The sequence below is a fragment of the Nothoprocta perdicaria genome, unplaced genomic scaffold (assembly GCF_003342845.1).
Source record: "Nothoprocta perdicaria isolate Ctin4 unplaced genomic scaffold, notPer1 scaffold_157, whole genome shotgun sequence".
Taxonomy (NCBI): domain Eukaryota; kingdom Metazoa; phylum Chordata; class Aves; order Tinamiformes; family Tinamidae; genus Nothoprocta; species Nothoprocta perdicaria.
The window spans coordinates 795920-808814 of NW_020454727.1; the positions used below are offsets into that span (position 1 = coordinate 795920).

General features: G+C 42.6%; 1 protein-coding gene across 4 annotated transcripts in view; it reads right to left on the reverse strand.

The window, feature by feature from the left end:
* The window catches only part of KDM4B (lysine demethylase 4B), a 68344-nt gene extending 57025 nt beyond the window's left edge, over nucleotides 1-11319 (reverse strand). For 3 of the 4 annotated variants that reach the window (XM_026035185.1, XM_026035184.1, XM_026035186.1), the window contains exons 1-4: nucleotides 11160-11319; nucleotides 9165-9340; nucleotides 8114-8228; nucleotides 6686-6879 (exon numbers count right to left, since the gene is read on the reverse strand). In XM_026035185.1, the coding sequence (XP_025890970.1) occupies nucleotides 6686-6879; nucleotides 8114-8228; nucleotides 9165-9340; nucleotides 11160-11300 (626 nt within the window). In that variant the 5' untranslated portion in view covers nucleotides 11301-11319. Of the gene's footprint in view, nucleotides 1-3839; nucleotides 3860-6685; nucleotides 6880-8113; nucleotides 8229-9164; nucleotides 9341-11159 lie in introns of those variants that run through there. The other variant, XM_026035187.1, reaches the window with a different exon arrangement.
* Between the last annotated feature and the right edge of the window lie 1576 nt (nucleotides 11320-12895).

A 12895-nucleotide genomic window follows, 5' to 3' on the forward strand; every position in this document is an offset into this window, starting at 1 on the left:
TGCAGTTAATCTATAAATCAAACATCACCATAAATTCTACTCTTTCTCCATCCAAAACTGCAGAGCTGYAAAACAGATTACACAGGATAGCAGAGGCTGGAAGGAAATTTGTGGGCTGCAAGGAGCCCATGGCTGCCAAGCGGCCTTTCCCTGCCCCTCCTACCCAGCAGGGCTGTAAATCTCACCTGCCAAAAGCGGAGGAACAAACAGCCACCAAGCGTCTGCACTTAAAACCAAGCCAAACCTCCCCCTTCCACCCCTGGCAGGGTGATGCGGACCTTGGAGGAACAGGGAGAAGTTATGAAGCTTACTCTGGGAAATTCCTTAAAACCAAGAAATAGAAAAAGTAAAACTCAGGAAAATTYCACGTGGAACAAAATGGCAAATCACCGTGTAACAAATTCAGCATTCTCAGCTCCCTCCAGTGCAAATGGTGGATGCGACTCCTGCTAATCTCATTTTTAGAAACCAGCAGGGTCTCCCGGGTGCAAGGCCACATGGAGCCCAATAATCAGGGCTGACAATCGCATGTGATCAATACGGTGACTCAACCAGCCTGCACATGGGCCCCGAGGGAACAGAAGAGTCAGGAGGCAACAAATGACGCAAGGGACAAATGCCCTCCCTCTGCTGCCAGGCAATTCAGCATCCGGCACCAAACCCAGCTGCTTTAAACGCAATTACATCAAGCTCTCAACAAACTGCAACGTATGCGAGAGCACGTTAAAAGCGGGGGGACGGAGTAGGATAACATGGGGGGAAAGAGGGACACGGATCTGTGGAACCGGAGGGGGAAGGACGCTGCAGAGGGAAGATCTGCGGCTCCATTAGGTCATTTGCTCTCCCCGAGATAGGTTTTCCAGGGATTAGCGTTTCCTGTCCTGGAGCAAGGCTAGGACAAGAGCTCTGGCCAAGACAGCTGCAACGCTCCCCAGGACAGGAACATAAAGCAAGCTCAGGAGCGAGGTCCTCGGCCCTCGCCCAGCTGCAGCTGCGTTAGTAACGTTACCAGCCCCGGGAACGAGGGTCTGCTCGTACAGTCACACCCAGCCTGACATCCCCCCATCAAACCTCCCTCGGAAGAGCTGAGGTGTCCCTGCTGCCGAGCACATCAGCACCAGATAAGCAGAAAACCATTTAAATGTAGATTTTTCAAGCAAGTCCTTCCATGGGCTGGTTTTCCTTGACTCCTACAAAGAGGTTTCTCCTAACATGGAAAAGCTTGCTGCAGAACTGCAGAAAAGAAGGCAGAAAAGCTAGCRATGTGAACTGCAGAGTTCTGCGCACTTTGGAGTAAACAGCGTTAAGACTTTTACAAGATACAATTACATTTTAAAACATGCATCTGGAATCCTGCAACCGGTGCGTCCATCTAATCACGTTATTTTAAAATTCTTCTGGTAATTTGTCCTTAATTCTGCATAAACTGCTGCTCTGGCACAAAGTGTGCTGTGCGATATCAAAGTCAAACAGATTAGGCATGATCCACTTTCAGCAAGGGAGTGTTTTGGAGAGGAGACCATATAACTTAAAAGGCAAAGCTGGCTCCCTATTTTAATTAAAGGGAGATTAAACATCCATCATGATAAGAAAACAGAGACATTTTATAAAATCAATTACCATCCACAGTGTCACTCTAGTTTAACACCTGCAGTTTCTGAAAGAACACAGTATCACTCTCCATTTAGAAAATGCAAATCAAATATTCTTGCTACAAGGCAGCATCAGTCACAAAATACCTGAGAAAAATAACCTTGCTACCCAGTCAGGTGTATAACACGGACTACACATGATGGAAACATTACTGCCTCCGAAACGTACCCCATCAAAACCACATTACGATTTTTAGCAACTAAAAGCTATTTTTGGTACTCCCTTACTCTCAAGAAGCCCTGCAAAGGCAGGAATCCTACCTGCTGCTGAGGGTAGAGGACACTAATGGTCTGACCAGTCTTTCCTGGACTCCAAKCTTTACCCAAACTGGTTCAGGTTGCACCATATACCCCCTTACTGGGTTGGAAAGTCACCTCCCAGCTGTGTTTCCGTTGGCTAAATGAGCTCAACGAGCCACAGAGGGGCCTAGTACAACAGCTCTGCAGCCTTAACATCCATCTCATAAGATGGTTAACACTAACCTCCTTCACAGGCACCGACTGGAAAGTACTGGGAAGTTCTCAGGTGGCCGGCAGCAAGTGTTGAATACAAGACCAGGGGACTTACTCAGCTGCTCTGAATCTACGTGATTAACACTGCAATTTAAGAAGGTAAAACAACAAGCAGTGTCCAACACAGGAAGAGAACTTACATAACTCACAAGCACGGTCATAATTTATACCTAAAGAGAGCACAGAGATGGGCTCACAGGCTTCTACAGTGGCGGAATGAAGCTTTGGCCAAACACCCCAGCGTTTCCAAACAGGTTTTTGAAATTGCAAGGGCTAAGACGCACACATTCCTCAAAAATGCCATAATAGCCATAAAGTATTATACTTGGCATTCAGTTTTGTTGCTTCTGTCATTATAAAAATCAGTCTTCTGTTAGCATCATTTGACAATATGCTCTATTTTAGATTTCTGCATATGAATGTATAAGGTAATTATACATAATATGTATAATTGATACAGTAAAAACTCCTACCACAAGAGGTTTAATATAGGGCTGCAAAATGAAATACATTAAACTTTTGAGAAAATTGACTATGACGAGGTTATAATTAAACTACTAATGTAAAAAAGGACATTTTATTATAATTTCAGAAAGAAGCAAGAGACTCAGTCTGGCAGCTCCCTGCCCGAGAAGCCTGAAATGACGTTACACAACAGCTCTCAATTGCGGGTATGTTTGGTGGAAAGCGCCCACCTCTTCCATATTACCTCGCAAGTCTATCACAGTGATTTTCCTGTTAAAAACAACAAAGATGAGGTTACTACATAGGCCAGATGCATGTGCCTGAGAAACAGCATCAGAGAAGATGATCAGCAAGAGGCAAGTATAACCCCGAGGGGGCAGGAGGGCTGGCTTTCCAGCAGCAATCATGCCAGCTGAAGACAATGCTCATTCTCTTTGGAACAACAAGAGAGAATTTAAGATATAAATGCATTGCAACTATAGGCACAGATACTCCATTTAATGAGGCTGGAAGCAGAAAAAAAAGGAGCCTTTCATCCTCTCTTTCTTCCTCCTCATCACTGGGTGACCCTCTGCTGCGTGAATACTTCACTTAATGCTGAAGATTTTTTTTAAACCTGCATCCCCAGTGACACAGCACTGTGTAAAGAACTCATTTTGCTACAGCTTGTTCTGTTCAGCTAATGGAAAAGAAACCGTACAAGAAAGTGTTGGCAGCAGGACTTCTCTGCAGTGAAAGAGACACATATTAATCAAGCAGTTGCATGACCAAGCAGCTGCTAATTAGGGTGTACAAAGAAACCGTCTTTATTTGTTAAATTGCAAACATTTACTTTAACTCCAATCCCAACAGCACCCCAAAAACACCTGTTGTTTAAGAGAGAGAATCCAAAATTCCAAAGAGAGAAGTGAAAGATGCAAACAAAATAAAGTCTGCAATAACTCCCCACCCTGACCTACAAAAGATTCCTTTTTAAGGTTATCTCCTTCTACCCTGCGGGCTGCTCACAGTGTGAATGTACCCAGACCTCCCCAAGATGGCAATTCACCCCTTCACCTCTTCCACAGAAAATAAACATGGATTAATTTCTTGCAGAACCCTGGAAGTGGCCTCATTTGGCCCAATTCCTTCTTCACCTTCATCAGGAGGTAGAGCTGGTGGCTTCTCAGTCTTCCTATTCGCTGCTCTGCAAAGCAGGGCTCTGGTTGCACAGCCTGGATTAAAGTAGCCTAGAGTAATTTATGAGAGGCACGAAGAAAGAGTTATGTTTTTAACAGACAATTTTGAGGCAGAATACTACCAATATACAGAGCGCTTGGCTTCACAATATAAATTTCTCTGACAACCAAACAATAACTCTACCTCTTATTTTAGAACTCAACCCCAAAGTGGTAGACTTTGAAACTCTCCACACTCCTGTTATTCCCTGAGGTGCTTCTAAGATGATCACTGTCAGAGTCAAAGAGTCTATAAAAAGGATGAAGGGAGCTGGGAAATTTCCACAGAAGTGGTACCAGAATAAGATTTTAGCCATGCTAGAGGTGCACCCTGGAATCTCTCTGCYGAAGCCCAAGAGCTCCCCCAACTGACCCTGGGCATCACTGCAACCAGGCCCAGGAGATGCTGGTGGAACTGAACTGAATCTGCCCCAAACAGGCTGCAGATTCACTTGTTCAAAGCCAGGGCCCGTAYACAGGAGCGCTGGGAAGCTCCGGAGCGGGAGCTGTCGCTGTGAAGAACGAGGCCGGAATGACTCGGGCACGCGGCATGTTCTACCACGCGCTTAAGGGGACAGCAGGAGAGCCCTGCCAAACCAGCAAGGGCATCTTGTCACAATGCATCTCTGCTCCCGTTACACACGGTCTGTCATCTGCATGAAAAGTTCATTCAAACAGGAAAATGTTTCGCCAAAAACACCTGACCTCAAAATCCTCCTTTCCCCCCTCCCCAGCACTAGATTTACAGAACTAGATTTACCATAAAAAGCCTAAAGAAGCAAGGAACAGTGGGATAAAAATCCCACCCTCTCCTCTTTTCTAAGCATAGCAAAAAGCACCTTTAAAAAACCTTGAAAGACTTAAGCTCCTTTACAAGAAGCTCCTATTCCATTTATAAGCACTGGTGGATCAACAGCAACTGAAACCCCCAAGGCAAATATCAGATGTTCCCAGCATCTCCCCCAAATCCTCAACCGGATGAGACAGAAATCAAAGCTGCCGAGAATCAAAATACCGAYGCTTATAAGATATGATATGTGCCAGATTTGCTAAACTTCATGCAAACTTCATCATCTTTCCACAACTCCATGCAGTTCGTAAGATGCACACAAGGAGGAAAAGGGTTCTGGTTAAGCTACAAACACTTTGCGCAAGAGATTAAAAATATGTTGAGAGAGTCTTTTTTTWAAATAGAAAAAAAACACAACAGCCATTATTTTCATGCTGTAACCAGCTTTTCTTCTCAARAYGATCTGCTCTGATTTCTTCTTTTTGAAAAACATACATCTTTATTGGGAGCTCCAAAACAAAAAGAAAGCCAAAGTGGAGAGACACAAACCAATAGCACATAAGCATGAAARCCCTAATTCAAGCCTAATTTGGCCCTAATCAAGCCCTTGGTCGCTTCTGCGTAGAAGTCCTAAACCAACCCACTCCTGCACGGGTTAGTGTTGAAACAACCTGAAACAACAAGCTAAAGAGGCTGCTGATTCCTGTGCTGCACGGTGAAGGGCGAGCGGGTGTTTCTGCTGTGCTGGTGGCACCATCTGCTGGAGATGAGGGCCAAATAAAGATGATTTTRAAGGAACCGCTTCAGAAGACCAGAGGGGAAAACAAACAAACAAAACTCTGACAGTATCCAGGAGGAAAGTGTATCACATGTCATTGCTAATCTGGAGATGTGGTTCTTGAAGTCACATTTGTTTAACACAGATAACACAAGTGATCCTGCAAACCCTACATGTGCCAGAAGGACAGGGACAAGGGACCAGGYGTGCTGGAGAAGCAGGTTCAGTGACGTGCTGTGAACATTCAAAAATCCCCATCAAGGCCGCGGCTGCACGTTACAGCCCCAGCCCCGCTCCCGCTCCGTGTCTGCCTGGGCTGAGCACTGCAGCTGCTCATTACAGCCCCTCTGCTGCAGGCAGTTCTCATTTGCCCGCAGGCACTAACAGCCTAGAGATATGTGGTGTCACCGGGGACTCGTATTGCACAGAAACAGGAGGATCTTGTCTGCGAGCGCCCGGGCACAATGACAGCACCTCCACGGTGACATTTAAGCTTTAATTTGCACGCAAATGTCAATATTTATTAGTCACAGGAAGATCTTGAGCAAAGTTCTCAGTTACTAAGTCCCCTCTGGTTATATTTTTAAATAGGAGGCTTCCAAAAAGAGAATACTGGTTCTGGGTAACTCACTCATTTCAGATTTCCTAGCTTCCTTATTTCAGTCTTGTCTACTGATTTCTTCTGTGGAAGGCTATTTCAAACCAGCCAACACACTGAGAGTGTTTTACAAAAACAACCATTAAAAAGTAACACCTTGACCTGGAGTTGTAAATGTATTTATATATTTAAATTACAGAAATTTTAAGGCAAGCAATGTCTCCTTRGAACAACAGTTGCCTGCTATTTAAATGCTTTTAGAAGTGTCTGCACATTCCTGTCACCATTTTGTCTGCCATATTCCACCCTGTGCCTTAGTTTTTCAAAAAGCCACAGATGTTGAAATCTCTCTCAGGTGTTTTTAATCATGATGTCACCAAGTCTCCTTAATTCCTCTTTCGTTCTAGAAAATCAGAAATTAGGCCCTCAACAACTTTGGGATCAGCTTAAGCTTCTGTGGAAAAGCACCTTAACAATGTTATCAAGATTCAATTGTTCTTGCTAAAGCAACGACATTCATTAAATATTTTCATCTGACTGTAAATTAAGAACTGTTTTTGTGTCCAGATTATACTCTGGGGGGAAAGAGAAGACCCCAAACAAGAAAAATAAAAGGATATTGCAGTGGTTTCTCAGCAGAGGCAAAGGATCTATCGGCATTAYGTCACTTACCAGGATTTTGGCTCGCCAAAATGCAAGTAGTTGATGCTGTAGAGATCCATGTCCTCTGTATGCCAAGCAAATGTCGTCTTCCACATCCCAAAGTAGAGGTAGGGAGTGTTTACACCTTCTATGATAATACCACACTCATGTTCCACCATGTCTAAGAGGGTGTTCAGATTGCCGATATTCCATTCTTCCACATCCTATAATTCAAAAGGAATGTGTTTTCTACTGGAACATATCAGAACTTGCTGCCACAGAATATCCCACAACCTCCCTGAACCTTAAAGTGTGATTATAAATATTATCCTGGAAGGTTTCCTGTATTTGCATCAACTTAATTTCCTCTCATTTCCATTAAGTTTACTCYTAATGTTCATCAATAGCCATAAAAAAAAAGATGTATCAACACTACATTGTGTTAAAGGCTTACTAGTTTCTTATTATATGTGTTCTCTAAAGAGGCATTTGCCTCTGAGACACGCCATTATTATGTAACTGCTTAACTAATAAATACAAAATAAACGTAAAATACACTTCTTTCATTAGCATATTCCATTTAGATGATGTTCTTCATGCAGAGAATATCTCGGATCAACTAATCACAAACACAAGACTGAAACAGGCAGGGACTGCTCCGTCAGCCAGGTACTTCACATGAAGAATACAAAAGACAATTTTGTTGACAAACAGTTCAACAGAAAGACCAATGAAAAGAAAAATTCTGTCTGTTTTGGTTTTCTCTACTTTAGTAGAAAATAGAAAAGCAACACAGACACAGGTTGGTACAAACCTTTAACCTCAATGCTGCCTGAAGACATATAATCTCCCAAAAGAAACTAATCATCTCATTCTGTCCCCCTTCACTAATGCTTTTAATTAACAGATACACGTAAAAGCAAAGTCGTCTTCATGCTACTAGCTGGAGTAGCTTTAAGTGAAATTCAATCTGTTCAACTTGAAACTTTCTAAATCAACCTTTAGAAAAAGGAAAGAAAAAAAAAGGAGAAAAAAAAAAGAGGGTGCAGAAGGTAAAGGGATATAGAAAAGGAGCAGCTGAAAAGCAAGATGAAAAGGAGCACAGAAAGAGAATATATTTTGCTGCTCTGATACCTCAGTGCTTAGAGCAATATAAGTAATTGGACAATAGGAAATGTTCTTTTAGATGTGGCTGCCAATCCTATTATGTAACTTCTGCTTATAGGAGCTTGAAGGAAACAAAACTAATATTCAGGACACTGTAGAAGATACTTCTTTGGACCAGGATGGAAGTTTAGTCACACTGCGAATCAGGGGAGAATAAAGATATAAGATGCCTTTTCAAGGCTGCTAAATCTAAAAACTCATTCTGAGGTACTATTCTTAATGAGTAAACAGGAATAAAAGTCAGTGTTCGTTATATAGAGAGAGAGATAGAAAAAAGAGCTTTTCACTTACTGAATCATACAGCGAGCCACTGATATCAGCCCCATAAATTGGTGAGACAAATGTGAGATTCTTCCAGTACTTACGCTCCAAATCTTCAAAATCTTGATGGCGTGGAGTACAATACCTGACAAAAACACAGAAAAAGTGAGGGTGTGTAAGAAGCCTCAAGGAACATTCATCAGAGAATGAAAAATGACTAAAACACAGCATGAGTTCCTCAGTTTAATAAAACACCTGGTTGCAACAGGCACACTTTTAAGGACAGAAAAAGACACGAGCTACAGTTTGGGCAGCAGATTCTCGGGAGCAACGCACAGTAAAAGTGGACATGCAACAGTGAAAACCAATCCCTTAGTGTTTTCATAGCATCCTTCATCTAAGTATCTCAAAGCAGTAGCATTTGTGTGAAGCACCAGATCACCATCCCTAAGGACGTAGGAAATAAAGTTACGCACTGACTGCTGAATAACAGCTAAAGCAGCATGTACGCGTTTTACTAGCAGCGTTTTAAGGCTGAATGTGTTTGTCAGGATTGTGTGAGTTAAAATCCAAGACTCCCGAGCTCAGGGAAGGTGGATCTGGAAGGAGACTACAACTGCAGCTTGTGTCAAGTTTACTTGTCTCAGCTAACTGAAGTGTTTTGCAGTATTTTCAGTCACTTCAGGGGACATGTGCGCTACCGATATTAGTTCGGGCACTCCAAGACACCAATATTTGATACCTCAGCAATGAAACACTTTTTCAGGAACAAACATTCATAAACCAAGAGCTCTTCTTCGTGTCTCAAGATATTTTTTCAGGTATATTCTTAGTCAAAGACCAACTTCAAAGAATCCCTCTGTATCAATTCACAGAAAAAAAAAAGACACTTCAAGAGCAACCAAGTTATAAACTCATTTGAGATTTTGGATTTAAAATTTCGAGAAAAAGCCGTTTCCATCAAAATGCTTCTGATTTAACAATATCAGCTGCATTTTCTTTTCAGTTTGTTTTTAGAAAGAAGAGCCTTCCACAAAATGCCTCTGTTTGCAATGAAATTCAACAATTAACAGTAACGTACTTCTCGCTGTTAGCCAAACGCCGGTACTCTCCCACGGTCATTGGTTTCTTCTGTATGTTATACTGGGTGAATAACCCTGACTGCCCAGTAACCACCTGCTGGATAGGAGCTGGGATAACCATGTCATCTATATCGTCGTAGGTTTTTCGGGGTTTCCATTCCTTTGGAGGAATGACCTGGGAAGGAGGGAAAAACAAGCAAACAAAACTTCATGGGCACAAGAGGCAAACGCTTTTATTGAGAAAAATACATATAAGTGGAAGGTATTTCATCCTGCTGCTGTTGGGTATCAAATAACTGCACCATCTCAAATAACCAGCATGTGGGACAAGCCACCTGTTCTGAAGATGCTGAAAATACAGGGCTCGTTAACATCGCGAGAGGGATGACAGCTTTTTTAAAACCCGGGAATCTCACAATCCTGCTGCGTTACTGCTGTTGCTCTGTCTGTTTTTGTAGGTGACACACCAGGGTTCCATGTAGTTTTTAAACAAAAAAGGGCCATGCGGTGGAGAAGAACCAAAGAAAACCCTTTTGAACAGTTCTCTTCCCCCATTCTCAGCTCTGTGCAAAAAACCACTATAAAGCAGTGCTGAATCTGGAAGAAAAAGCTTTAATTTTGAACAGAACAGCTGACAATTCTAGGCTCCAGATCAGAGAACAATCAGCAGAGCATTCAGTGAGCATGCAGGATGAAGAAAATGTATCTGCCATCTAACTTCATTTATGGATTTACCCCAAAAAAAAGAAAAAAATAAGGTTATGGGAATGGAAGCACAAATCATTGATTTTCATGAGCATGGTTCCTCCAGGATAAGATGAGCCCCGCTTCGTTACAAGGTTTTCAACTACAGTCACAGTAACCAAACACAAAGATTAACTTGAAAGCCTGAGATTTAGTCCTACAGGTAGAGGCATTTCTTTATGACATCTGGAATTTGCCAGCAGCTTTTATTAAAATAATCTACCCCACTGGTCTCCCAGAATGTAATTGATTGTACACTTGAGCAGACAAGGAAACATTTTACAGAGAGCTCTTTATCAGTAGCCAGCTCTATTTAGAACTGTAATAAAAACAGTAATTGACCTATGTTTTAATAACAACTAAATATTATTTCATGCCTAACAGCTTTACCCTTCTTCCCTGCTGTGCTTTATTAAGTCCTGCTAAATACTACATGGACAACTACCTTGTCAGGACAAATGAATCTCAGCCTATGGTGCAACAAGACACAACCACAGAAATAATCTTTTTATTCAGTTAGTCCTGTGGTTTTTTTTTCTCCCCGAACACCTGTAGGCAAAGTATTGAAATTTAAAAGCTTCCCATGAGAAGTTCTCTTAATATTTCATCGGTTTCAATGTAAAATAAGGATGGAAGGACAGCTGACATCCAGCTACAGAGGAATACAACTATCTGCACCTATACCTCAGAGCAACAGGAGTAGCACATGGAAAAGCCCTTACTCCAACTCTGGAAGTTGGAATACTCTCATGGTGGGAAGTGGGAATACTCTCATTTTCTAGTTAGGAATCAGGAGAATACATCATTTAAATAAAAGTTTCTTTTACTCTAATGAAAGGCCCCAAATCCTCCCCTTGCCCCTGCAGCTAAATCAAAACACAGAGACTGCACAAGTCCCACTTCCCAAATGAGGTTCTGCCTCACTACATGCAAGAAAACTGCCTCCGGGTGATACTGTTTCGCAGACACCTCACGTAAGGTAGTCAGCAAAGCAGCCTGCAGTAGCTAATCACAGARCCACAGAATGGTTGAGGTTGGAAGGGACCTCTAGAGATCATCTAGTCCAACCTTYGCGCTCCAGCAGGGACACCCAGAGCATGTGGCACAGGGTGGCATCCAGGTGGGTTCTGAAGACATCCAGAGAAGGAGCCTCCCCAGCCTCCCTGGGCAGCCTGTGCCAGGGCTCTGKCACCCTCACAGTAAAGAGGTTCTTCCTCCTAAGAACTTCCTCCTAAGCTGAAGCCACTCACCTTGGCCAGCCCCGCTCGGTGAGCTCCCTGCGACTCAATGAAGGCAACGTACTTCCCAAAGTCCCGGAACTCCTCCAGGGTGGGACGAAAGGTCATGATCTTACAGCCAGGGTTCTGCGGACTTGGGTTTTCAGACCCCATATTTCCAGTAGGGTAGTGACACCTGCACAGTGAAAACAAAAAGGAATGAATAAAGAACAGAGACGCAGGAAAAAAAAGATTTCTTTTTCTCTGATAAATCTCATAGAAATTCCTGAGCATGTTTTTCACTCCCCCACTAATGAGAGAGCATTTCAGATATCCTCTAATGTGGTTTTTTTTTTGACCAAAAATCCACTTGGTCTATTTGTTAGCAGGGCCCCAAGARGAGTCAAATATCAAGGGACTTCACTAAGTCTTCAAGACGCTGCACTGGGGAAGGTCTCAGGTATCCAGGCCCACGACAGGACTCGCTTAGGAAACAGGGAATGTCATTGGCACCAAGCCTCGCTTCCACCCTGGAAAACGCCACACAACTATAAATGTGCACTCAAAACTGTTTACTTCAAAATGCACAGGAAATAAACCCGGAACATCTCTAGATGAAATAAGAATTTTTAAAAACAGCCTTTGAAAGCTTATGCTAGAAGCTTACTAGGCAAACGAAAGGGTTTAACGACATTTTAGGTGCGCAAACGCGACTACGGGGAATATTTTCCAAGTCAGAAAACCCAAGCTCCTACAATACAGGCACAGTATCACCAGAGGGCAGTGCAGGACTTCAAATGAAAAAAACCTACAAGCTTCAGCAATGATGCATCAAATAAGACTTGGAAATCGCAAGAAAAGTAGGTTTGTTTTTTTTTACTAGAAAATCACCTACTAGTGATTTTGAACTAGCCAAAAAGTATTCCAGATGCTACTGAAATATTCTTTGTGTTAACAGGGAAAAACAAAATAAATGACACACAGCTATGTTAATCGAGCATGGCAGAAAACTCATTTCCAAAGAGACTGCTGATGCACTCCCCTGCCTCTTGCAATTAAAAAGCATCTTGCACTAATTTRGGCAGATCCGATATCCGTCTCTCCAAGGTATCAAAATTTCTTTCATAATTTTAGCTGAGTAAAGCTGTTTGCTTTCCAAAGGCAAAAGAATGGTTGCTACATAAATGTTAAAAATACTGTCAGAACAAGCCCTATGTAAACTGTGTTTCAAAAGAGTCGCCTGCAACTCCAAGCTCTTTCCCAACTGGGCTCAAAGACTCACGGATGCAGCAGCCACTGTGTCCACAGTTTTATCATCTTGCTCACACTAAAAACGCTGCCAGAAGAGTCCTTCCAAAGCAAGGAAGCAGAGATGCAAGTGACAGTCCTTGACAGCATCAGATATAAACTCAAAATATTGTAAAATAACCCCAGTCATTGTAGGAGAGGGATACAATTTCACTCCTTTCGCTCCTTGCTCCCCCTGTAATTCACAGAAATGAACTTGTTAGAAGTAGCTAACAGAAATCGTTGCAGTCTCCAATAAACAGGTTTTTCAACCACCCACTTTGAGCTTCAGCGTGGTTGTGATGGAGAGATTGCAAACCTTGCCATACAGAGAAGGCTCTGCCGTGTTCCAGGGGCAACGCTTTAAGGTAAGGTACATAGTTGATCTATAGCTGCAAGAACAATGTATTACACAACTGTTTTACACAAATGCAAAAAGAAAATAACGCCTCCTGCTCCCAAAACAAGTCCTTGGAGCCAAC